The 27,602-nt window shown below is 46.6% G+C and overlaps 1 protein-coding gene across 1 annotated transcript; it reads right to left on the reverse strand.

Annotated features, from left to right (window-relative positions):
- Positions 1-1,795: 1,795 nt before the first annotated feature.
- Positions 1,796-27,228, reverse strand: LOC8036617 (acetylcholinesterase-1). Its single transcript, XM_029972108.4, has 3 exons — positions 27,206-27,228; positions 12,349-13,842; positions 1,796-2,227 (listed from the first exon to the last, which is right to left on the reverse strand). The coding sequence occupies exons 1-3, from the start codon at positions 27,223-27,225 to the stop codon at positions 2,071-2,073; spliced, it is 1,671 nt and encodes a 556-aa protein (XP_029827968.3). The 5' UTR covers positions 27,226-27,228; the 3' UTR covers positions 1,796-2,070.
- Between the last annotated feature and the right edge of the window lie 374 nt (positions 27,229-27,602).

The following is a 27,602-nucleotide window of genomic DNA, read 5'->3' on the forward strand; positions in this document are numbered from 1 at the left end:
ATGCGGATACCGGTGACGTCATCAGTGATGATGACGATGACGATGTGGATGCCGGTGACGTCATCAGTGATGATGACGATGTGGATGCCGGTGACGTCATCAGTGATGATGACGATGACGATGTGGATGCCGGTGACGTCATCAGTGATGATGACGATGACGATGTGGATGCCGGTGACGTCATCAGTGAGGATGACGTCATCGGGGGGTCACGCGACATCGGCGGGGGTCACGTGACCTCGGGGGGTCACGTGACCTCGAGGAGGGGGTCACGTGACCTCAGGGGAGTCACGTGACTTCGGGGGGGTCACGTGACCTCGGGGGGTCACGTGCCCCCCACGAGGTCACGTGACCCCGGTGGGGGGCTCGCGCAGTGCATTATGGGACATTTCCCATGATGCACCGGGGTCACGTGCCCCCCACGAGGTCACGTGACCCCGGTGGGGGGCTCGCGCGGTGCATTATGGGACATTTCCCATGATGCACCGCGCGGTTACGCCGACGCCGACGGCGACGGCGACGGCGACGGCGACGGCGACGCCGACGGCGACGCCGCTCAAGCCGGAAACGGGCCCCTAAGAGCTGCGCTCTAAAAATATTCAATCTCTGGTGAAGATTCTCAGCGGCTTGGTACACATTTTAGAGCGCAGCTCTTAGGCGCCCGTTTCCGGCTTGAGCGGCGTCGCCGTCGCCGTCGCCGTCGCCGTCGGCGTAACCGCGCGGTGCATTATGGGTAAATTTTTCCGAAGGGACCCGAGGCCCTCCCCAAGGAACCCGAGGTCGTCCCGAAGGAACCCGAAGTCCTTCGGGAGGACCTCGGGTCCCTTCGGGAGGACCTCGGGAGGACCTCGGGTTTCTTCGGTAGGACCTCGGGAGGACCTCGGGTTCCTTCGAGAGGACCTCGGGTTCCTTCGGGAGTTGCATGCAACAGGTTGCATGCAACTGGCATACAACGAGTTGTATGCAACCTGTTGCATGCAATCCAGGTTGCATGCAACCTGGTGACGTCATCGTCATCCGCATTGTCATCGTCATCATCACTGATGACGTCATTGGCATCCGCATCGTCATCGTCATCATCACTGATGACGTCATTGGCATCCCCATCGTCATCGTCATCATCACTGATGACGTCATCAGTGACGTCACTGATGACGTCATCAAATCGTCATCGTCAAGGTCACGTGACCCCTCGCGGTCACGTGACCCCCTAAGGTCACGTGACCCCACTGAGGTCACGTGAACCCCCTTAGGTCACGTGACCCCTGAAGTCACGTGATTCTCCTGAGGTCACGTGACCCCCTTGACGTCACCGGACCTCCCATGAGGTCACGTGACCTTAAAGGGATACTGAACCGAAATTTGGATTTCGCAAAGTAAGGCTGCAGAAGTGTTGAACGGGACGCTACGAACTCGAAAAGATCACACACACATCGCTATTTCAAACGGAAGGCCATACTTTTGGAAAAGAAGGGCGCGATCAAGCGAGTTCTTTGACGTAACTGTCCTCCGGGAAAATTTGAGAATGAGGAGAAGCGGCCTCTCTTCTCTCCTCCTCGCTTCGGTTCCCCAGCTTGACGGGACGTAGCGAGGGGGAGAGAGAATGGGAATCGTGACGTGCCTTGTGTCGCTGGCCTCGTCGGCCGGGTTCATTCGCGCACTTCTTTTTCAGAAAATACGTCGATCCGTTAGATATATTGCGGTATGAGTGATATTTTTTGGTTTTGCAGCTTCCCGCCTATCAGCCCGGCCTTGTTTAGTGAGCTCGAAATTTTGGTTCCTCAGTACGCTTCCATCCTCCTCCTCAAGAGCTGCGCTCCAACCGGCGTTACAGGGAATTGTAAACGGGTTTCATTTTTCTCTTCTTAAACATTTATACGAAAATTTTTGTGCACTTCCCTCACATCATAACCAGCATAACGGCTACAGAGGCGGTAGCTGTATCAGAATCGGGTTAAATCATAGGTAAATACGAAGGCAAAAAAACAAAACAAAAAAACAGTAAACTACAGTGATCAATTGCGTGTCCAGGGCTTTTTTGAACGACCCATCAGAAGCACGCTGCAGCCATCAGGAGCCTTCAATAATAGACGACAAAAACCGAATAAGTTCACAGTCCCGAGGTTCTTCGATCGAGTAGCCAGAGTCCGTTTGTTGAACCACTTGTGACCCAGCAGATGTGGAGTACATCGGCCAGACACTTCCATCCTCCAGTAAAGGTAACTTCCTGAAAACAAAGCAAGGTAATTCCAAATATCATCAAGCTCAAGAATATATATTTTTTTACTACGTTGAAGATTCTCGATTATTATTTAAGACACAGAGTGCAGCGCAGTGCGCCACTAGGATGAGTCACTTGATAACGCAAAAGAGAATCGTAAATCATGAAAAAGCCAGTTGCTATAGTTCGATCACGTTGGAAGGTAATTAATGAAATACATTCGATGAAAACAACGACTCCAAATGGTACCAAATGCAAACTTGCTTAAAGGGAAAGTGAAGCGGTTCTGTTTCTGAGGATAAACTCTTAAATCGTCTTCATTGGGCCTAAAAGATCACAAATATTGAGATTATTTCTCACTTTTCTTCACGGAAGCTGCAGAAAATAATTTTCGAAGTACCGCTGAAGCTCCTTCTTCTCGGAGCGAGGCGTCATATCCAGAGTTTTCGGAATCTCCACACTCGCAACTCTTCAGCGTATATTAAAGCTATGCACGCGCCCTCTTGCTATTTTCAAAAAGTTCGAAATAAGACGCCACGACTGGTGATAGAGGGGAGAATATAAACGCTTCCGGGCAGCTGTGCACGAGCGCCGCCATAACCGACCTTCCGTTTTTGTTTCCTCTTATTCCGTTCGCTTCACTTCATCATTTCCGCAGCAGGACAGGTCATTGCCACTTTAAGTGCTACTGTGTCCTTCTCTCCAGCATAAGCCTGTGTGGAGGCTCGTCAACGCCCGCTTCAGTGACTCGGCATCCTGGTAAGACAAGAGAAGGTCGGCAATGGCGGCTTCATCTGGCGCGTGCTTTAATTGTCTATACCTGGCAAGCCTGCATTTCCATACGCTGCCCATGCGAGCGACACGCGCTTGGAGGCCGAAAGATCTGTGTATGACATTACGACTTTTCGGTGGTTTCTCTTGTTTCCTCGCGTTTACCGACATCTTCGGGGAAACCGAACGTGGTGTTCAGAGTCACAGGATAAAAATACTCCGGAATTTACCACTAACTCGTTTGATTTTTCAAGAACCTCTTCAACTTCCTTTTAATCATTATGTTATACCAACTGCAAGCGAGGCCAATACTAAAAGAACAAGACCCCAGCTTTATGGTGCACCTTTTGGGCACATGCAGTGATAAACTACTGACCGGATGATAAACGGCAGGGCAACCTTTAGTTGTAGTAGCTCCAGTGCGATATCTCTACCTTGAATAGCACTTAGGAGTCTTGTGAGCCTCGAGTGTGCACTCGTGCCGAAATGGAGGACATATGAAAACGACTTCATACAGTTCCCATCCTGACAGTGACAGTGGCTTTTCTCAACTCAACGTACACTCGCAATTACTTAAAAAAATAACTAGAAACGCGAGACAAAAAAAGAAGGGATACCGCGCCAAAGTCCCTCCGACTTCCTCAAGTAATTATGTACCACCGAATTGCCGGCGCGTTAACTTCTGTTTCTCCAATATTCTCGCCATGCGATTCGGCTTCTCTCGTTGTCGAAACGATCGTCAAACAATGCTATCGGGTTTTAGAATATGGGGCTCTAAAGCTTGAGGGCCCCAAAGAAATGGGGGCTCACCACTGCGCATCCGCCGAACACAGACTGCGTTTTGGGTTTTGGGTTTTGGATTGGCGATCGCCCCTAACGCAAAATTTGAAAAATAGTGTGGGGCCCCTAATTGCTTGGGGCCGAGTTGCGTTGGCGTCGGCAAGCATGGCAGCGACCTTTCCGTTCGCTTCGGAGCCAATTCGACATAATCGCGGCCGTATTTGCCACGTTCTTTGCCAGTGAATGGTGCAGCCGGCATTCGCTTCGCTTTGTCTCCCTCACATCGAAAATAATGAGCGATGAGCGTACCCCATTCTATATATAGTCTTTTGATTCTGGTTGTTCCTAAACCTAAAGAGACGCGGTAACCGTTGGCATGACGACGTCTCGGTACTCCGAAAGTCCAAGTAGGTTTCGTTCATGGCTTAAGCCTGTAGCTTAAAAATAAGTCTTCCAAATCGTTCCAGCTAAGGTCTAAATAAAGCAGCTTCTCTCAGAGTATGCTTGCTCAAGTTCTTCTCAGTTTCGGCGTTTATTTGAAGGCCTTTAGTTGAAGGAAACAATCCGAAAACAAGTGCCGAATTAGAGCGCTACGGATTTGATTGTTCTTGGTTGAAGACAGCTCACAATGTTTTATCCTGATTTTAGATTGTCTCTTGCTTTGGTCTGGCTGATTCGGTCTTACCTTAACTAATATTTATACACAAAATTGCTTCTTGAGCGCATATGAAAAGTTTTTTTTTTATATATATTTTTTTCGGTTTTCATAACTACGCTAATTGTTAGCCGCAATGGCAGTGCAAGCGGGAAACGGAAGCACGCCGCGCTGCGTTGCAAAAACCCTATTCTATATGCTGGCGGCGCCAAACTTTTGCATTTGTGTCCCCCCATTTCTTTTCTTAGGGTCACAAAAAGGTTGCGAGCCCACCGTTATAAACCCTTCTATTGTGTTCGAACATCCCCAACTAAGTTCCGTGTAGTGAGACATAAAAAAACTGGCACGTGACGAAGGAAGACTGGGAACGCCATTTTCGAGTGAATAATTGTGGTGCACATTTGTTTAGACAGCGGCAGGTTAGTCTGCCCCAATCGGCATCTGGTGTCTCTGCTGCAAATGAGACAATCGGCAAGTGCGGTATCTCTGCTAGCCTCGCAATTAAAGGTATGGTGAACCGAACATTTCAGCGTATATAATAAGCGGCGCACTATCTTTCCATGACTCAGCAGCCGCCGGTGTGCGCAAGCACGCGCAACGAAATTGACGTCATCATATCCCCCATTCGAGCTTATTAAGCGTGAATGGCGGATATGATGATGTAAATTTCGTCGCTCGTGCTCCTCGCGCACACCAGGGGCTTCTGACTCATGAAAAGATAGTGCGCCACTTATTATAGACAATAATATGTTCGGTTCGCCATCTCTTTAAGCGGAGTCACAGTGCCTATAAATCATACAAAATGCAGTCTGCAGACATTAGACTCCGGAACATTCGTTGTCAGAATGTCGCGGAACAAGTTTTTCCTTCAACTTGTTGACATGCGGCATTCAAAGCACATATATCCGAGGTTAAAATGTCGCGTGCCAGGTTTTTACTTGAAATCGTTGACATGCGGCATTTGACGAATATATCTCGTGGTGACTTGCGTTTGAGTCTTTTTGCAGACTGTCGCTTTTATGATGTATAAGCAGTCTGACTCCGGCTTTAAAGTTTGACATCTATTATGCAGCAGTGCTACACGACCGCACACCTGTACGGTGGTCATCCAAATCTAAATTGGCACGGTGGGAGCCGAATACAAGATCCCTGGATTTTGTAGCGCGAGCATTTGCTTCGCGCGCTCACGAGCTGCGGTGCGCTACAGCAATGCCACCTAGAAGACAAGGCCTGTGCATGAAGCTCTTTAGTGGATTCCAGACGCGCCCAAAAGGAAAGGATCACGAAGCTTGGGGAGAGTGTGGACCCCGTCTTAACTACGTCCCAGCGATATAAACAAAACTAGAAATCTGAGGCTTGTTTTTTTCTTCGTTTGGCGCTTGGTTTTTCTCTGCATTCCACAGTTGCTGCGTTTTGTATTGTGGGCTGCTAATTTAGTGGGAACACAGCTGTCTATGATGTTGATCACGTCAAGGACATGTTCTGGAAGCAACCGATTTTATTTGGAGTTTGCGACACCCGTCTCAGTAGGGCCGACGGACACTCCATGACCAGTTCTACAACAGAATTTGTACCATTTCTTTTTCGTTTACTTTTGAGCCGATATGGCTTGGGAATATGCCATTCTTAACATAGCACATCAGGACTAGATAGTGCACACCTAGCGAAATATAGGAACGCGACTTGACATGTTCAACAATGTGCAGAAACATGACCTGCAGTACTTCGCGACAGTTGGTGTTCGTTCGTGTTTTTTATTGGGTCCTTTGGCGGCGTTTCACAATAGTTTTATCTTATGCAGCTGGTGCGCGCCTGCACTCAAAACGTTTCAAGCGCCAGAGCAACGCCATGGGCTGCAGCTTGTGGCTCAAACATCTGATTCAGACATTTGCGTCGGTTGAGTCAACAGCAACAGAAACGGCCAAGGCGTATTCACCGGTAAAACCGTGACTCACGTTTACATCCAGGAGGTTCTACTTTCAACGCTTGCCACCTTGTGTACGACGAACTGGTTGTGAAGGAAGTATTTCAGCTTCCTTTTGAAGATCAAATATAAAAACTTTAGCTATGCTCTAGGCCAGTGATGCCAAACCGCGGCTGCCGCATGCGGCTCTTCGCAGGTTCAAGTGCGACTCGCGGCCCTCTGGTTTGTGCGCCCCCCTTTTCTTTCTGTATCCCCAAGACGAAAATACTTTTAAGTTTAAAAGAAGAACACAGTTTTAGCAGTATTGTATTACACTACCTACATAAAGCTGGACCTCCTCTTGACTCATAAATGTCGTCAGACCCTGCTTCCTTTATTGTTCTTGAACGAATTTCGAACTCTATACGTATATCGTGGTTGGCTAGCGAATATTGCATTCATCTCTGCTTAACGGTTTGAAGAAACGTTGTGCTTCCCGCTGTTATTTGTTGTAGCTGAGAAATAACCTTGTCCCCTCTGGAATGGACTGTTCCCTCCATATCATTTCTTGTAATTAATAGCCTCCTTCCTTTATTTTTTCCGCGGCACTCTGATATTTGGTAGTTTTGTCTGCGGCTCTTACCCCATGTCACTGTGGCCATCCCTGCTCTAGGAAAAGGTCTTGCACATGATCCAGAGTGAAAGCTGGGGATGCCTATTTTCTCAGTTGCGATAGAATACGTTACGTAAAATGCGCCGCCGAGTAACTTGGGCCGTTCCTACACCACTACTCTTTTAGGCTTGAAACGGCACACATGCACTTCGTATTGCGCGTGCCAAGTTACTTCTCTAACTTGTATTAACGCTTTGTACGAAACGCGGTTGTCCCGGCGAATCGAGGTCGGATTTCGACTTGTTGGCCCTTTAGACCACACGAAGCACGATTGTTTCGATAACTCACTATTGCAGTTTCACATACGCGGTTGTAACGTAGGGCAATGCAGTTGTCAAAAATACGGCGGATTATCTTCGCGATGTTCATTCGCAGTTTTGAGTGTTAGGACACAACGCTGTACTTCGGAAGGGCTTGCAACCGCTGTTGCCTTTGTCATTCATCCATCGGGAAGGCGAAAACTGCTAATGCGCTACAATACCGATGCTGATCTGCTTTGGAGCCATTTGCACAGCAGTAGGCATTTTCACTCATGCATAGGCCTCCTGCGCTGAAGCTTTGAACGTATCGTGGCGCCCTCGGGTGGCGGGCGATAGAGTGTCTGGGTAGTACAAGTCCCGCGGCCCCACGCAGTAACAAACCTGTTCGAGCAGCTGTTTACCTCTGGACACTGCTGTTATTTGTGTGTTCGCGTGGTCATGTCACAAAATATGTCACCCGTGGTCGTCAACTTACAACGTTACCCCGGGGACCCGACCTCGCCGCAAGCTAGTAATGTTTCCTTCGTCTAAGCACGTCGAAACCGGCAGCCAGCAGCGCGGCCTCGATACGTTCGAAACGTCGCCGTCGATGGAACTATTGCGTTCGTTAACTGTCTAGAACTGGAAAACACCCGGCGTGAACGTCTACAGGTTCCCATCGAGATTGTGCAAAGGCGAGCGGAGGATACGACGCTAACCGCCCAGCGCACTGAGTACGCGACACGATTGTTTTTCTCGCCCTCTAGGTTGTTCTGCTAAGGCACAGCAACTCGATCAAGCGGCCATGGAATGCATCGAAACGAGCGTCATGCGAATTGCAAGCATGTGCTGAAGGTAGAGTTTCTAGTGCGTATCTTATGTTGCATGAAGCTTACATCGCAGATGAGCAAGAAAAGATGCAAGAGCTCGAGAGGCAGCATGCAGTTCTTTGTTTTTCTCCTGCAGCCGCGGGTTGTTGGCTAGCAGACACACAAGCGCACGGGCTTTCGTATTTCTGTTCTAGTCGAGCAATCCACTCGGGGTAAAATGTCTCTGCAAATAAAGATTGTTGTTATTAGTAGTAGTAGTAGCAGTAATAGTAGAAGTAATAGTAATAGTAAAAAAATGAAAGCCATTTACAACTCTCTGTAACGCCGGAATAGAGCGCAGCTCTTGAGAAGGATGGAAGGGTACTGAGGGATAGGATGGTAGGGTACTGAGGGATAGGTGACTCCCTGAGGTCACGTGACCTTGGCGGGGAGGGTCACGTGACATCAGGGGGTTCACGTGACCTGAGGGGGGTCACGTGACCTCAGCGGAGGGTCCCGCGACCTCAGGGGGTAACCCTCATGACCCTCGTGAGGGTAACCCTCGTGACCATTGCGAGGGTAACTCTCGTGAGGGTAACTCTCATAACCCTAGTAACCCTTGTGAGGGTAACTCTCATAGCCCTCGTGACCCTCGTGAGGGTAACCCTCGTAACCCTCATGAGAGTAACCCTCGTAACCCTCATGAGAGTAACCCTCGTAACCCTCTTGTGGGTTACGAGGGTTACTCTTACGTGAGGGGAACTCTCATAACCCTAGTAACCCATGTGAGGGTAACCGTCGTGACCCTCGTGAAGATAACTCATAACCCTCGTGACCCTCGTGAGGGTAACTCTCATAACCCTCGTGACCCTCGTGAGGGTAACCCTTGCAACCCTCGTGAGGGTAACCCTCGTAACTCTAGTGAGAGTGACCCTCGTAGCCCTCGTGAGGGTTACGAGGGTTACGAGGGTTGCTACCCTCACGAGGATCACGAGAGTTACACTCGTAACCCTCGCGAGAGTAACCCTCGTAACCCTCGTGACAGTAACCCTAGTAACCCTCACGAGGGTTACGAGGGTTACATGCGGTTACGCCGACGGCGACGCCGACGCCGCTCAAGCCGGAAACGGGCGCCTAAGAGCTGCGCTCTAAAACGATGCGCTTGGCCGGTCGACGCTCGATCGCTTTCGTCGGCTATCGTGCAATTTCGAGGTTGGTCCCTCCGTACAGTGTTGGCTGTACGGAGGGACTGCAGTTAGGGCGTTTTTGCTTACAAGGCCCGCTATCGTATCTCGTAATGCTCTCCCCAAGCTCGACATCATAAGAAGCTCACTGTGTTTTCTAGTTACAGCACGCCGACACCACATTTGCGACATCTTGTACAGGATGGAAGTAGCTTGCGATCGCTGACTTTATTTTCTCTGCGAAGTGTGGACGAACGAAAGAAGCTCTCCACGTTAGAAATTGGCTCGACCTCGTGCCGTAAGACAATCGTAAGGGGGGAATTCATACCGCCGTCTAAAGTTTTCAAGCGCGACAAATTCAAATGCGAAAGGTTGTGCTACCCAATACTGATAAGCAAATAGTAGGGGGCGCTGCCAGCCGGTTTTTCCTAAAGCCCCTCGATATGTTTTCGTTTGTCTCTGCAAGTAGCGCCAAATGCGCGAGCGCACGTGGCCCAGGTCTCGAGCGGCCCTTGGAAGCAAATGGCGGCGCAGCACTGAAATGAGCGGCCCTTGGAAGCGAATGGCGGCGGAGCACCCGCTCGTGGCACGTGTCTTGCGCATTTCCACAACAATGGTTGGCGGTACTTGTGAAAACACCTTTATCAAGGGGCTTTAGTTTTTCCGCAGCGCCTCTTGGACAAAGCAGGAGGCTTATTCGACGCTCCACATGGGCGTCTCACTTCATCGTCTGCTATAGCAATAGACACTCCGCTTGAGCATTTGTTTTATTTAAATGAGCTACGTAAGTCGCTTAAGCTGGGGATAGAGCAGACGGTGTAGCAGACAATGGCGCGCACCCGGGCTGCCTGTGGGGTGCTGGGTGGATTTAGTAGTGCTGGCGTTTAGAGGACGAAACACACAGGCGTTGTGTTCTAGGTAGTATATACCTAATGCTGAATATCCAAGCATCAAGGAGAATGCAATTATTGGTGTTCCACGCGCCGCACGTCCTGGCCTAAGCAATTGTGACTTTTCTAAAGCAAATGCCTAAAACAACTTGCATCTCGAACGCGCGTTTGTGAACGCTTTATTTTGGTTATTTACTTCGAATCTTCTATACGGGGAAGGCGTGCGCGTGTGGCGCGTGGAACACTAATCCCTGCATTCTCCTTGCTGCTTGGGTAATTTAGCAATACGTCTATCGGAAGGGGGGATTGGTGGCCAATGGGGCTAGCGTAATACCCAAATCACACGGCAGCGTAAAGGTACCTTTAGCCCAGGTACCTGTCGTAAAGGAAGCTGGAGATCGTGATCACAAGGCGCATGAAGGTTCCTTTCGCTAAGGGAGGTCCTGTGTTAAAAGGAGCTCGCCGAGCTCCCTTAACAACTACAGGGAGTAGACTCAGACCCACGAACTCAGAATAATATCACAGATATATAAATATATCTTGTTTAATGCATTATAACAAATTGAATATATATAAGTATCAAATTATGAAATGATTCTGAACACAAATCTGATGGAATAATACAATAATGATGAACGCATACTCTAGCTAGCAGGTAGCAGCGGCGGCACGTGGAAAGCAATGTCTGCTACGAACCCGAAAGCGATAGACCACTGCGAGCTCTTTTTTGAGGTTGTAGACGAGTTGCCCCACTATCCCGCCCAGGACCTTTTATAAACGTCGTCGTCCATCCCTCTCGATCCCGTGACTGGCGTAACCGTGAGTCTGCAACGTGCTTCGTTTCTGCCGGGACCTATTCAGCTACTTCAGTGAGAACTTTGCAAAAAAAATGGAGCTGCTAAACTAAAAGGTCGCCCACCTCGCAATGCGAATTCGTGAACGCCGATGATTTAGGGCCAGTGTGGCCAGATGGGTAGGACGTTTTAAAGCAAGACTCATTTACGTCCACCCTTAGACTTCGAGGAAAAAGCAAAGTGCCGCAAAAGCAGACAGAAATACTATTACGGTTTTAAATGTGATATTTCTCATCCAATAATAATAAAAAAAACTGCGCGTCAAACCGATTTCAAGGAATACCTATTTATCACGTGCTCCTCTCGCGGTTAAGCTGGAATGCAATCGACATCACTCTAAAGTGCTCCGTTTATTTATCGTGAGATCAAGAACGCCGTTTACTACAGTTACCTTCAGCAAAGGGACCTAAGCTAAAGGTACCTTTACTCTGCAGTGTGAATTGGGTATCAGCTCCGAGCACGTAGAGCGAAAGCTCGCGCTGCAGATCCCGGGGATCGTGGGTTCAGTCCCCACACCTGCCCGTCTCAATCTGGATGAGCATCGCACCGGCGTTCGGTCCTGTATCACTACTGCCTGGTGCACGTTAAAGAGCCCAGGCTAGCGGTTGTACTGCACTGGCTAAATGTATCTTCTACAGCTGGGGGACAAGTCGCCCGTTGAGACAGACTAAGTTCTGGACTGTACAAACATACACACACCCCACATTTTTTTTTAGAAAGTATTGGCTATAGACTGACACATAGTTTTCAAACAAGCGATCGTTGGCACGTGCGCGTGCGCAGACACCAGATTCGTGTGAAGCGCCTGCGCATGCGCCGTGCCATCGAAAGCGCCGCTGCAGCTGCGTGACGTCAGGGCCAGGTATTGTTGCATACTCCGTTTCACTGTAAAGCCTGGTTCAGACAGTTGCGTTTGACTGCGCTTGACTGCGTTTGACTGCGTTTGACTGCGTTGCGGCTGCGAGAAACCAGGACATTCCTGCTGCTTATATCGCGTGCCAAGATGATTCCTTGAATTAGATTCCACGCTTCATACGAAGCACAGATGTGCCGGTGACTCGCTTTCGGTTCTCAACGCAACGCAGTCAAACGCACTCAAACGCAAGTGTCTGAACCGGCCTTAAGAGTGAGCGTAGCAGAAGCTACGAGAGCGAACTCAGCGGACTTTCAGGGTCCCAGCCGAGCACGCGCGCTCGTGCAGTGCAAGCACTGTTCAGGTCCACACGCTCACGCTTGTAGCTTCGGCCTCACTTGCACTTCAAGTGAAACAGAGTGTGGCACATGCGAACTCTAATTTCCGCTTAATTGTTTTTTAACTTGTCGTTTAGGCACAATGGTAGTAATTATAATATTGTGTTGAACACATTACCCTTCCCAAGCGAAGTCCGCCAGTGTTCTGATCATTCGAAGAGTGGTGTCTCTGTCTTCGTCGGTGGCCAGAAAAGGGTATAGGAAAGAGTATCCAAAAAGCATAAACACGTCTTCGGCATGGCCTGCATACTCGGCGCTGAACACACTGAAGGAAGGTTTTGACCAAATCTCTTGCATGTACACGTTTGCTCCTTTTTCACTCAGAGCTTCCCCCATAAAATGCATGGGGCAGCGAAACAAGATATCTCCTAAAAGCTCTTTCCATCCCATGTAGTTATCCTGCGATATGTTGTAAGGTCCCGGTAACAATTCAAGTATACCATACAAGGTATCGTTGTCAATATTGTCGAAAATGGTAGGAAACGTTTGAGCAAGCAAGGCTGGAGTAAACGTAAGATTATTCTCGACCACATCCGGGAATGCCAGTTCAAAGTACCCCGCTCCATCGGAACGAGTAGAGGAGAGCAGAACCGTCTTGTTGATTGCTTCAATACCTTGCAGTAATTCGGTCAGCTTAACGGGCAAAATATCGTCGTAGTAACTTGGTGTGAAAAGTAGGCTTGATTCCAATTCCGCATTCAATACCTTCGTGCCATTCTTTGCCCGTAGACATTCAAGTGATTCAGTGGTCGTTTCAATGGAACAGCTGGCTTTGTTTGAAAATATCTCGAAATTGTCTTTTGCAGAACCTTCAGAATTTTCAGGCAGTACTGTGAACGCTGAGCCACTCAATAAGTATGCCTTGGAGTAGAACGAACTTGGTAGCAATGGACTAATCATGAACAAGGAACTTATAATTGACCCCGCGCTCTGGCCAGCAAGAATTATGTTGTTCCTGTCGCCTCCAAAGCGTTCAATGTGGTTCATCACCCAATCATGCGCCGTAATCATGTCGTGCAGCGCCATGTTGCCAGTGACGTCTGGTGTGTCCGTGTTAAGGAAACCAAACACCCCGACGCGGTAGTTGGGAGCCACGACTATCATCTTTCCAAACCCCGAAATAAAGCGGCCATCGTAGAAGTCAAAGCTGTTTCCTCCAGTGTTAAATGTTCCACCATACGCCCAGAAAATGACAGGATACCGCTGACTACCGTCAACACAACCCGTTGGTACCCAGATGTTCAGATGCAAGCAATCTTCAGTTGCGTTCGATGCGTCGACGAAGAAGCCATTTGGCCCCGTTGTGTTTCGCTGGATGCACGGTGACCTCTTGTAAGTAGCGTTGAAGACTCCGTTCCAGCCTGAAGTAGCGGTAGGTTTCTTAAAGCGGTTTTCATATCCTGTGTCTTCAGCGAAAGGGATGCCCAGGAAGGCCGCAGTTTGGTAAGAGACTCCGTTGTGTTCGAAGTTCACCGCCGTGCCCTGCACTTCACCCAGGCTTAGCGCAACTTGAAGGCAGCTCTGAGTGAATCGTTCCTGAACTGCTGCAGTCCCCAAGACGACAGATAGCATTAGAGCGATGAACGTGTCCAACACTTCCATCACAAACCACCTGCAAAGTGAAAATAACATAGAGTCTTTAAAATGTTTAAAATAATGCACTTGTTTCGAATTTTTTTACTTATAATGTGCCGTTGGCTTTTGATTATGCTATATGGAACATGCGACGTATACGTTGTGATAATGATCCGAGCCAGAATTGATATGAAATATAAACTTCTCTTTATTTTTTCTCCTCCTTTCCCCTCATTTTTTTTTCTTGGAACGTCTCCCCATCAGACGTTATGGATTTGAAGGTAATCGTCACTGCCAATGTTTACAACCAAGAGGATCCCGCTGACCAGTGTTGTAAAGACTAGTTCCAGTAGCTAGAAAAGCTATCGTATATTGTAAGCTAATATATGTTACTACACCAACAATGCGTAATACCCTTGAAAAATAAAACTGAATAGTCTGTAGGTTTAATAGCGACAAAAACAGCTCTGATTAGCGCATGCCAGACATTCAGCTCTGATCAGATACACCAGGCAGAGACTCTAGACATAAAAAATGAGAATACTAGCATCAAGGCGTTATCGGAGCATTCTCATGTTGGAGACTTTTTTTATAAAATTATGTGAAAATATCTGCTTTCGGTCAGCATGACTATAGTTAATGAGACTACATATGAGAACGGCACACCAGTTGCCTGCCTTCAGCGCTACTTTCCCATAGACTTCCATAAAAGGGCTCCTGGCCGGTTCTATTTCAAGTTTTCGTGCGTATGGTGCGTGATTTGCTCGCTTTCCGAAGCGACGAACGTGCGCGTGCTTGTTTGAGGAGATTGCACGCTAGGCTGAAGACTTGTAAATTTTGGAAAGGCGTCTACTCCCTTCACCCTCATGCTGAGACTCGTGCTCTTGTGCCTGTGCATTGGCTGCAGTCTCAGCTTGAAGGGGCAATGCAACAATTCTTGCGCTTACACAAATAATGCTTAGAACGAATTTCTGATATTAAGTACCTATGAAACACACGTTCTTTTCTCAACGCACGCAGTAGACGTCGCAAAAAAAAATCAAAGAAAAACGAGCAGCGTTCAACCCGTCAAATCGCAGCCATAAAAGCGGCCGGCTGATATGGAGCCGATAATATTCCGTCAGTGTTAAAGGAACAATGAAGGCGATTTTAATTATCTTAGTTGAATGGTGTTTTTAGGCCTCCTACGAACCTAGCACACTGCTCAATTGTAATGGACATTTGTGACGCGTATTTCTATGCCTCCCAAAGAACTGAAGAAACCGAAACTGAACTATCTTCATTCTTATTTCTGGGCCTTCGAAAACGGAGGTGACGTAGGGGGGTGACGTCAGTGTGAATAGTCGGTATCAGTAGCATTTAGGAGATCGAGACTCTGGTAAGCGCGGTGGGTTATAGCAGCTCAGTGGGACGGTCGTTTCGTCGTACCTGTCAACATGGACGACAGTGCCGCTCTCGCGAGTGAGTTCGGGCGCTTTGCAGAATCCTTAGAGTGCCAGAATCCTTACAGTGCCATGTTCTCAAAGTAAACACGAGACCAACTTCTGAAGCCAGAACCAAACCTCTCCCGCGTCTTGCACGCTGTATTTTTTTTTATTTACCTTGTTTGCTCATATTTGCTCGTTATACGTTTCGGGTCCAGCATACCAATGCGAAAAATAATTATGCTGTTTTAATTAGGGTTTAGTAATCATTTCTGGTCCGATTTATACTTTTCATGGTTATTCAAGTCAAAATTGCAACAGTGTTAAAAAAAATCGCGAACCAAAAATTTGAACGAGGGCACGTCTCTCGTTTTCTTCCAATCGCTGACGCGTCTCTTGTGACGTTGCGCTTCTAAGCTCCGCAAAGTCACGCAAACTCCGATTCTCCTGGCTTCTCCCGCAACTCTCGGGGCGTCGCCGCAATCGATCCAGGTACGATTATTACTGCAACTGTTTAATTGATTTGCGAGGCATACAAACGTCGGTTTCGGCTTAAATTTAGGTACCGTTGCCTAGGACGTAGCTGAAGCCCATATCGATCCCCCCGAAAAATAGCCGAGATTGTCTTCATTATCTCTTTAATAATTGCCACGTGCTGGGGTTGGCAAAGCACATGCCACGCGCTGATTTCAAGACTTTGTTAGGGTTCGGCAATTCTCGGCAGTGCAGCGATTAGAAACGGCCCCCTACCCGAATGCTTGTCGAACTATTGATTATCACGAGCCCAAGTTGTGTGCTCACAGAATGCTCGGGCCCAGCCAATGAGCCGCATTCAAATATTGTCATTGAAGGATACTGCAATCTCTCAGCTACTTCATCGAATTTTGCGAAGGAGGGAATGAAGAACAAAATCTCGCCTTTGTCCTTGAAATGACAGCGCAACAAAAAAAAAAAAAAAAGATTCTTGGTCAGTGGCTTTGCGTGCAACTGTACATGGGTCCCACTATTGTCAGTAAGCTCCTGTAAAGTGAGAAAACATTCAAAGCAGATATCATTCCACGGCCCCTTTAAAGGTGAACGGAATATAATGGTGACTTCACAACACTTCTGACCAATCACGAGTGAGTGCGTGGGAAATCCTATATACACCGGCCGGCAAGCCGGCGTCTATGGGGTCCGCGATCAAACACGCACGAGTTGGACCGTGCGTTTACTACGTCTCTAAAACACAAAAGAAACACTTAAATGCAGGGATAAACACAGAAGTAGAATTCCGTGCCTGTTGAATGAACATTCAATAAAAGCAAGGCTAGCAGTATATATCGGTAACACAGAGGCTAACTACGTCAGCGGTACAATTTTCAAGCGTCGCGCGGTTCACAAAGAGCTAGGCCTGACGCGCGGTCCGACACTTGAACCCGTGACGTCAGTCATGAAAACATCATACCTGTGAAACCTTGCGTTTAGCCACGTCCTAAGTTGACGTCGTTTTGGCAAAGAGAAAAATATCTCGAAATTGTCTTTTGCGGAATCCTCAGAATTTTCAGGCAGCACTGCGAACGCCTTGCTTTTAATACCGGTCAACGAATGGATTACTCCCAGCAATACCCACAGGGCTCTGAAACGCCATGTATTGTTCAGATGGGCATATGAACGGTAATGGAGACGATTTCGCTGTCCAAAATCGCCCCGCGAGCACGAAATTAGGGAGACGGGCCCTTCGTAAAATCACTGGGCGCCATAACTGCGAGGTTTGACCGCCGCTCTCCGGAAACCGATTCCTGCTTTTAAGAAATAAAAGCGTTTTTACAAACGAGCACAAAAAATGCTTCCTAATATTTTTGTTTCTCAACAGGTGATTTCGCCGCCTTTAATATGCTATTGCTCTCAAGGTACTATATAATGCATAAAATGCGTTGTAGGACTTTGAATATTAAATTTAGTGGTGAAAATATATCAGTGTATGGTCCACCTGGCGTCAGGTAACGTGACATCAATTTTGCCGCCAAATTTAGCAGGGAAACGAAATGTGCGTATAGGTCACGTGATGTAGGTCACGTGACATCAATTTTCGCACAAAATTTTCCAACAAAACTGAATTGGTGTTTTGGTCACGTTACATTGCCCGCTAAATGTTCCCGGCAAATTTAGCGGAGAAACTGATTTTGGTTTATAGGTCACGTGACCTTGCTGGAACTTTGCGTGGGTAGAGCACGAGATGGCATTAGCCCTCACATGCACGGCCGTCTGCGTCCCGTCAGCTAAAGTAATGGTTGCGTCACGCATGCGCCGAAGGCTTTGTGAGTCTGGTCTATTGATAAGCGCCGTTTAATCGACTCTTCTCGCCATCAAGGCGAGAAACGTACAGAGCTCTGATAGAAAATATTTCCGTTGCCTTGTATGCAAACAGATGTGGCACCGAGAGCACGCTGAAAAGAAAACGCGCAGAAACAAAACTCAGTCAAACAAGTTCCAATTAACAAAAACAAGCGAAAGGTCAGTAGTTCCCAAAAACTGGTACTCTGCTGTTCATTCTCCGCTTTCCGCGATGCCACAAGCTTTTCGCTTTTAGTTTTGAAATTGAGGTGTCAGTACTAAAAACGATTTGTAGTATACATTAAGTATACTGGGGATATATCTTAAAAATAATTTGCAAAGTCATCGTCAAGGTGCAAGCTGCTAAATCGTCAAGGTGGAAGATTGCTACAATATTAGTGCATTACCCGTTACCCTAAGTATTTCCAATAATAAGAACCTTTAGTAGATTAAGAGCTTTGCGTTACTAGTCGCTGCTAATGAAAACCCGTGCTCTAACGTTGAGCGCGGATTGAGAACGCGCCGGTGGTGCTCGGATAACTCAACATACGAGCTACGAAATCCCCTACAACTCACAAGCGCTTGTCCTGTATACTTGTACTTGTCTTTTTGCGCTATTTTATATATTTAACTAAGATGAAACAACTAACCCAACAACGTACCCTACTGATCACAAATACCTGCGCAGGAATAAATGTAGTCTTTATAATGTTCGGGTATTAAGTCATGCACAATTAAGCCTCAAATCCCCGGTGGAATTTCTCGAATTATTCTTGCCCGCCTATGATACCGCAGTTTCATTACCTGAGGTGCCAAAAAGATATCGGACCAGAACTTCGCTGCTCGATTTGCCGGAAATTCAGGTGGGGGATGTGCGAACGTGGCTTCCACTTCTGAAGTCTTGTGCACGGTACGCCACCAGCGATGATGCCGAATATTCGAAAACTACCTTCGGTTGAAATAAAATGACTTGAAGCTCCAACAATTCGAAACACAGTACTGGAAGCGGCAACAATGCCCTCACTAGGCACGAGGCGGCGTATTTCTACCTTGTCGAAAATATATTACATCCGTTAACAGGGGTTGACGTTCAGCTGCGGTTGGGAAATGGGTATCATTTAATGCACATCCAAGTTTTTGCTCATATCCGGTAACTTATGGGAAGTTCCGCAGGTGGATTTGGATTGATGCAAAAGTGCTCTGGGTACGCGTTTTTCGAGCAGTAAATGTGAGCTCGCGCATGCATCTTTATAAGATTTTAGCAAGACAAGCGCTGCAAAATCAATCTAAATTTCGCAGCGGAGTTCCCCTTTCAAATGAACTGTAAGCTACGATTATCCTGCAGCAGGCCAAATACGAAGACTAGTTTAATACGTTTTTGTCATGAGCTGTGTAAGAAGTGTTGACAGTGTTGACTTCAGTGTTATTATTTGTTCATTTCTCCTCACATATTTTATATTTTCTCCCTATCGTACAGAGTCGCCCACCAAAACAAATTCTTAGTGTTAACTTATTTGACCTACATTTCGTTGCTATTCCTTCGTCTTAATAATGTTTGTGGTCTCAACAGTGAGCAACGAAAATAAACGACCATTCTTCGAGCCATTGGGACAACCTGCAACCAAAATATACTGCCATGAAATAACATTATCAAATTATTCATATTACAGAGATGGCGCAGGCAAGCTGGTGCAACTTTATCATATTTATTAAAACACCTAAACTGGCTGAAGACACGAGAAGTAACCAACGCTTCAGAAACAAAAGAAACCGCCTTAAAAGACGTCTTTAATTAAGGGGGTGATGCAGGCGAGTTAGTTCATGACTTAAAAAATTCGGAACAGCAAGCAAAAAAAAAAAAAAAAAAGAGGACTACGAGATTAAAACGCAAGACGAGCGCTGCTCTTGTGCTCTACTCTCGTTGTCCTCGTCTTTTTTGCGCGCCGTTAACAATTTTTTAAAACGTCTTTAACCAAGATAAACACAAGAAGAAAGTTACGTTGCTTCTCGAATCCTCACCTAATCGCAGGTGTCTTAGCAGCTTTCTCAAATTGTTTTTTTCATTTTAGGGAGTTCGTGACAATGCATTCAGAAGCAGTAATTTCAGTAATCTGAATGATATTCGCTACCAGGAATATCTCCTTTTTGCTATTTATGCCTTCAGAACCTTAAACGTCATATGAAAAGAAAAAAACATGTTTTATCTTAATGAATAAAAAGAGCAACAAGACGACGGACAAACAAGGAGGAGACACAGACGCAGCGCTCCGTCGTCTTGTCTTGCTTTGTCCGTTGTCTTGTTGCGCTTTTTAGTCATTATGAATCACCAACTTGCCCAACTTTCTACCCTCGTATATTTTATTTTAAACAGTCTGGTTGGGACACACGTTTCAAAAAATATAGTTTACGGGAAAAAAACCTTTTAGGGCAATTTTGACGGCGAGGGATTTATTTGAAATTCTGCGCGCAAAGTCCATGGCGTCACGGAACGGTGATTCGCTCTTTCGACCTCAACGAGATGGCCATTCGTTCTTTCCACCTTAACGTGAAGGTCAGGCCACACTCTAAAAAAAGTTTGTGCGTGTACTTTCACGCACAACACTTGGAGAGCCAACCACCACAACCCACAACTTACGGGGGGCAGCTCAGCGAAGGGCAATGCCGAAACATATGTTTAGACCAAAAAACGCAGTCTGAATTGTGACATTAAGCAATGCAAAACGTCACGCTTGCATTGCTTAATGTCACAACTCAGACTGCGTTTTTTGATCTAAACATATGTTTCGGCATTGTCATTCGCTGAGCTGCCCCCGTAAGTTGCGGTGATTGGCTCTCCCAGCGTTGTGCAGGAAAGCAGACTCACGGGCTTTTTTAAAGTGCGATCCACCTCTCCTCCACTTGTCTGAAGTGCCAAACAAGTGGAAAGGAGGTGACTGCCGACTAAATTGCGTCTCGCGTCGTCAATATTGCTCTAAAAACATTTTTTCTCTAAAATCAAGTTTTGACGCGCGAGTCCCAACTAAACTGTTTAAAAATAAATAAAAAAGCTTTTGTATTTTTTTGTTTTTGTTTTTAGCGGCCCTTTAAACAATTTAGACATTGGTGCAGAGCGTGGACATTGCTGTAAAACAATTAAACCGGATCTATTCCCAGATGTTGATGCGTTTAAGCCTTCCAAATTTTCACCTTTTAGGGAAATGGTATTTGTTTGACTTAAATACATCGGCGTTATTATCATTATTTAGCAATTCCGCAGGCTCCGTCTGGGAATAAATGCAAGGCAAAGTGGCAAAGACATGATCTAACCCGTGCACAAACAGAATAATGATAATAATTATTGAAAATCAACATTACTGCAATGTCACTGGCTGCAGAGTTACAATGAGATGCTACGGACTATGATCTTATGGAAAAGTCAACTGTGAAGCCAATAATTTGCCTACCGTTAAGGTTTATCTCTTTCTTTTTACAGTCGTCATTCATTTCTATTGCTGCAAGATGGGAAATAATCTTTGATTGTGAACTCTAAGTTAACTACTTGCATTCTCTCCTGGGGTGTTAGTTCGTACGGCAAATTCAGCAGCATAGCACTCACCATAGATATATTGCACAATGGTTTCATCGGAAAAAAAGCTTTCATAAGCCCTGATACTGAATGAAGTTTCACTTGATCCTATCTAAAACACCTCTTCCTTTCAACATTTCCCAGTAACAAACTGGTTTCATAAAAAAAGGGTTACTGGGCAGAAAACCTGCTAAACAATTGACCCCGTAAGTGCTGACGTCACAACATGGTTTCTGGGTCCAAACAAACTGTTGCTAGGGGCGTTGCTATGGACTAATGCATGGAAACTCCACATGAGGCTAGATTTTTGCTTACAAGTAAGTAAATAATTCTTTGTAAGCAACCTAGCTTCTTGATATATAATTATGAAGATGTTCTTGTCTCTGTGTCGTATTGCAACGAAGAAAACCATTTCTGAAGTACACTCCGCTTTGCTTTGGTAGCAGACGGCACGATAGATTTGATGGCTTCTGTTGCAGCGGGCGTCTTCATCGAATTGCTTCAGGAAACAAGCGACAAAAACAAGTGCATTTCCGTGGCCGTAGAATCCTCCGCAATAGACGTTTTTTTTTTTTTTCTGCGAAGAACCCAGCTTAGTTCAGAGGGGTGAAAATGCCGTAAAATAAAGCTACGTCATGCAGATCATTTACGACGACTACCTGAAGTGCACCATGTTGAATATACCTGAGACTGGGGTAGAAAAACATAAAAGTCGAAGAAACAGAACGGGACAGGACGACGTCTCGTTTGAGACGTCGTCCTGTCCCGTTCTGTTTCTTCGACTTTTATGTTTTTCTACCCCAGTCTCAGGTATATTCAACATGGTTAACATCCACCAGCTCGCCTGCACCCTTACTATTGTATACCTGAAGTGCATTACCGGCGTAGTGCAGGCCAGTATGAGAAACAAACCGTACGCCGTCTAGGTAATTCGTTTACTATTATTATTATCATTATTATTAATATTGAGGTTGTCAGGTTATTAAACAGTTCCATGTCTATCGCGATTTTACAGTAACCAATGCTGTGATGGTTACAACCAGGTATGACGCACCCTCACATAGTGCGAGTCCACAAAACATTTTTGATCTTGACCAATCGCCTGAAGTACTTTTCTCACGGGTCCAATGCGATCTTTCAGCAGACGATCATCTCGATCGACGCCCGGACTTTCGATAAACCATATTTTGCATTGCACCCCAATATGAATTATTTTAAGTTACTGAAAATCATTATATTTAGAACAAATGCAACATCAGAATATCGTCCTTACTCACACGATTCAAACGACGGCGCCGGCTTGGCCTGCCGCGTTTGGCAGACGGCATACTTCTTGCATTCGTCGTCTGCTGCAAGCATCTTGAGGACCGGAAGTTGCAGTCTTAAATATTTCAGAAACAAGCGATTACTGGCACACTTCTGTCGAAACATATGTGAAGTTCAAGCTTTCATAAATCTGTGACTCTCAGAAGTTTAAATCCTACTCCTGATTTTTGAACGGTCGGGTTTTCGTAGCGAAACCTAGCCAGATGTATTTGTTCATAACAACGGCCCTAGCAACGGTTTGTTTGGAGTCATGACGTCACACTAACAGAGTCAATTATAGTAAAAAGAAAACAAAAAAATATGACACTAGTGACAAGGAAGGTGACAAAAGAACACCATTCCTGCGCAATAGCCACTGAGAATTTAGTAAACATAAGCCAAATTTTATTTACTTCTTTACACGCTTCTAGCTTCGTGATTTGCTCTTATTTTTTTCTTATGTGCAAATAATGGGATCTTATCGTCTTCGGAGCGATGACAAGATGCTGGGGTTTATTACGCCTCTGTGTTTCTTAACCAGTCAGCGACGTTGGAGGCCCATCGTATTTGGCATAGTACGGGGAGGCGCCTAGTGGCCGAAAGAAGTGATTTGGCCCGACTCTGGAAGCTATATGGCGCCTGGAAGGCGTCTCCAACCTGTGTGTTTACCGCGTCCCAAAAAGTGTTCCTCGACTTCCACCTGATGACATCATAAATACGTTGTCGCCGGCCACGGTCTTGGCGGTGGTGGAGGAGCCAAACGCCCGTTCTGCTGCAGGTCGCTCTCCAACGTAATAGTCCACGGAATAGCTTCGGCAGCCAGGCGTTAAGACGCCGTAGCGACAGCGACACTCACCGTTGCTCCAGTTTTGTTGCCGGAGCTTTTACCCACGAAGATCGCGGCATCCAATAGTATGACGCTCCGGGTTTGTGACGCCTTTTGCCACGTTGGGAAAACTTCCAATGAACGAACGGAATAGACCGTTCTCACTAAGCGTTCCACGCATGCGTGACGCCGCCATAGCTCTAGTTCATAGGAGGCAGGCGCCAGTTTCCGAGAAAGCTCGTGCCGCCTTGTGCTCTGGTCGCGCAGACCCTTAGCGCGGTTATCGCTGGTGCAGAAACACTACAGTCCAAACGATGGGCAGCGATGGCGTAGTGAAACTGGAGGTGAGGTTAGTTCATTGGGCGCTGAACGCACCAGTCGTAGTTGCTTTCCAGGCAGCGTTCTCGAGCCAATAGGAAACATTGGTTCAAATATTTTCGTTGCAAATGAGTATGGCGGATGACGTGTTCAATGTTGAGAGCATTTGCGCACTCATCGATAACCTGTTGAAAATTAGTAATGGTGATGAGCAGCTCGTTGACACTTGGGTCGTATCAATACCAGCTAAACGACAAGGCCTGCGCGTTTCCTCCTCTAAACATCATCACGAGTAGATCCCCTCAGTACACTGTACCCTCAGTGCCTCCCAGCTAGCCAGGATGAGTACCCTCGTCTGCGACATCGTCTGCTATATGCGACATCGCCTGCTTCAGTGGTAATGCTCGGAACAAGCTAACATTAATAGTTTGCTAAGACCGGCAATCTCGATGGTGTCGTACGAGCTCACATTAATAGTCTGCTGAAACCGGCCATCTTCATGGTGTCGCACCATCTCACATTAATAGGCTGCTAAGACCGTCAATCTTGAAGGTGTCGCACGAGCTCACATTAATACTCTGCTAAGACCGGCAATCTTGATTGTGTCGCACGAGCTCACACTAATAAGCGTGTTTCACATGCAGCGATTTTGGCCCTAGAGCGGCGCGATTTCTGCCGTCGCGGCGCTCATGCCGCTCAATCGCTGGTGCTAGCCAGAGTGCCGCGACGGCAGAAATCGCGCCGCTCTAGGGCAAAAACCGCTGCATGTGAACTAGGCTATAGGCTGCTAACACCGGCAATCTTGATGGTGTCGCATGCACATTGCAAATTAACTGTGGTAGCTCGCTATCAGCTCGCGCTCAGCAGTCGCGCACGCAGCTATGGCCGCTAGCCAATGCGGCGTAGTTGTGGAGTGTCCCCTACTCTCATCAAGCTGCGGGTGGTTTGCCGCTTGCATGGGGCGGGTCAGGGATCTACTAACGATGACATCATGCGCAGGCCTTGTCTTCGAGGTGGCATAGGTCGTATACTTTCACTCGTGTTGCGCGCGCACACCAGCTCCTGAGATAGCTCGAACAGACAGTTCTATAAATAGTGAATTGATGTATATCGCCTTTCAGTAAACCAGAAACATCTGGCTTTCTGAAACTTGCTTTGATAGAAAATATGTTTATAAAAAAGATGCAAAACGCAAACATAAATTCTTTTTTTTTTTAATGGGGGTGAATTTGTATTAGTTGCATTTCTGTGTAAATATGCAATTTTATCCCCAGTGCTGAAACAATTTGGAGGAGAGCTAAATGTAACAGTTTTAAAGCTGTGCGTACATCAGTCAGTGCCTACTCATTATACAGCCTATTCCGCAATCTGCAGAGCCTAGCACATGCGTGTTCGAAATCGTAACGCCAAAGAGCGACGCTGAAAACTGCGCTGGCAACAGGACGTTTAATGGAGCGGTCTTCGTAGGTGCACTCTGGTTAACGACAGACACGTTCGAGGTTCACTAACGTGCTTTTTTTTGCAGGTGCTCTCGCTTGAGGAAGGCTTGTGTACTATCACGAAAGGTCGCCCCTGTTTCTCTCACATTAGGGAAATTCTACGCTCGTGCATGCAACCGCCCTAAGCTGCTCGGGGAACCCAAGGCGATATAGCTCCCTATTCTAAAAATCCCCATTCAGAAAGTCCCACGATAAAGAAAGGTAATGTGCTAAAATATTCGATATTTAATCTTTAATGACGTGTTCAAAGCATACATACGTGTGGAGTCAGCACGCTTCAAACATGCACGAGGCGTATAATAAAGCTTTAGAGACCCGGTTTTTTCCAGATCCGATACGGTACGAGGCGGTACGAACTGCGCACACGCGAGTCTTCCGCGTTAGCACATGCCAAGTTCGTACCGGATGGTTCATTGTACCGTGTCGGATGTGCAAATACTGTTCCCTAAAACTCTCGATAGTTCTGTCATCGAGTCAGAAGCAAACGCCGTGTCTTTTGTACGAGGTAGGAGCAGGCTCTCCTTTAAATCAAATGCTTGTACGCGAGTCGAGACACAGAAACGCGGCTCGGCGATTTCGCTCTGTCGCACCGCCAGCCCAACACTTTTCGGGTGTTCCTAGGAATGGCAGCCGAATTCGTTGGCTTCTGAATAATTTACAACATGTTTTTAGAGAGTCAGGTGTATCCACAGCAACTAAAGTGACAACAAAACGGGATAACCGTGACTCAAGATTGCGTCACGAAGCTTTTCCTTGAATTGCTCGCCACATCGGCTCGCCACAAGCGTTTTTACGTTGAGTGGGTGAGTCGCTGCGAATGCATCCATGCACGGTCACTGGGGTGTATAAACTTAAGTAGCTACTCTGCTGTTTATAATTTTATTTTTAGGCATAATACAGAGTTCAGGTTGTTGGTAGTTCTCTCCAACTTGATAACGGAACTGGAGGCTTGCAGCAACGGCTTGTGTAACGTGGCAAAAAAAAAAAAAAAAAAGTTAACAGTAAGATATTTTCGCGATATATTTACCAGGAGCGTTACACAAAGAAGGCTTTAAGAAGGCATAGAAAATTAAACCTCGCGAAATCTACCTTTTCTTCATGCCTCCTTTGACATTACCAGAGTAGTTTTTATATTTATTTTACTACTTCAAGTCTCAGCTTGTGTTTTTATCCTACGCCCTGTCAAACACTCCTACTTGGTGCTCAAAATTTTTATAACGATAAATATAAAATTAAAGTGCCACTTTCAAAAACTTCTTGCCCGCAAAAGTAGAAAAGAATGGGAGCAGGTCCGGGGAGTGCGAGTCAAGCTTTGCGTCACGCAAACATCTGCTCAAATTAAAGCCTAGCCTGGTAAAGCGCTTGACCTCAAAATAGAGCTTCGAAGTCTTTGTAACTAAGAGAGTTTACAGAATTCGGGGTTACAGCACCGTGCAAAGCTGGGCGCAGGTGCAGCTTGTGATGAGCCTACGTTGACGGCTCGGTTGCACCTGCCCTTTCCGGTAAAGTTCAAACTCCAGTCATTTCTACAGAGCTAGTCTAGACAAAGCAGCCCTTCGCCCCGCGACATACTCACTCCAGCGGATATGTAGGCACATGTGCAAATTAAAAATGCAGCTGGAGAACACACAATATATAAAGTTTCATTACCCATTGTGCGCGTACTTTATTTATCTTATTTTTCTTGTACCTTTAAAAAACGTTGTATTCTGACCATCAGCGCGACAAACTGGTGGCCTAAAACAACACTCGAAAAGAATGCACGGCAACAAAGCGTATGTCATTTTTAAAGCCAACTTCATAATGACCATACTCGGTGAAAGGTTAAGGACTAGTCGTAGCAGATGATCTGCATCCAACACGCGACTGTTGCCTTCCGATGTGCTTTGTCTCCGCGTGGAACGAAGTGTTATCAAAGGCAAAAAAATCTCAGGGGCGCTATAGTCGGTGGCAGGTTAAGATTTCAGGGGATGCGCCTCCCACCTCTTTCCACTTTAGCAGTGCGAGCGCTGGAGAGGAGGCTATCTCCTATCCAGCGTTTCCTCTGGCAGAGTGGGAAGAGGTTGAAGGAGCGCCCTCTGAACTTCTAACTTGCCAATAACTATGGTGTCAAAATGGCATGTAGCTTTGATTTAGCGCTCACTTACCGCAAGGAGATGACTTTCATCTGGTCGCACCTCAGAAAGGTGCGCTTTTAGCAAAAGGGCCCGGAGTTAACACCTTCTAGATAAGAAGGTCATAGAACTGAGTTTTCTACGTCGCCTACTGGGGGACATCGCGGAGCTCTGATAAGATATGATTGCGGCGTCTGCGCTCGTCTAATACAAGGCGTTAAATTAGTGATGACGAGTTCTAGCTGACCGAGTTCTCGATGTTTTGGCCCGACGCACTTCAGGGTACGTCAAAGCCGTTTGTAAGCAGTTGTAATATTGATTTCTCCGAAATTATTCGGCGTGTTTTTTTGTTTTGTTTTTTCGTCTTTAGTGGTGGAGATTAATGTCTGATGGAATATATAAAATTTAAACTTTTTTGGAACGAGCACAG

This window comes from Ixodes scapularis, unplaced genomic scaffold (genome assembly GCF_016920785.2).
Source record: "Ixodes scapularis isolate PalLabHiFi unplaced genomic scaffold, ASM1692078v2 PGA_scaffold0__279_contigs__length_252992795, whole genome shotgun sequence".
Taxonomy (NCBI): domain Eukaryota; kingdom Metazoa; phylum Arthropoda; class Arachnida; order Ixodida; family Ixodidae; genus Ixodes; species Ixodes scapularis.

Excerpts from the sequence above, each read along its gene's own strand:
- LOC8036617 (XM_029972108.4), bottom strand. The coding sequence starts at position 27,225 with ATGAAAGTCATCTCCTTGCG. Across the intron at positions 13,843-27,205 it reads ATGAAAGTCATCTCCTTGCG|GTGGTTTGTGATGGAAGTGT; the intron begins GTAAGTGAGCGC and ends TTCACTTTGCAG. Across the intron at positions 2,228-12,348 it reads GCGGACTTCGCTTGGGAAGG|GAAGTTACCTTTACTGGAGG; the intron begins GTAATGTGTTCA and ends CTTTGTTTTCAG.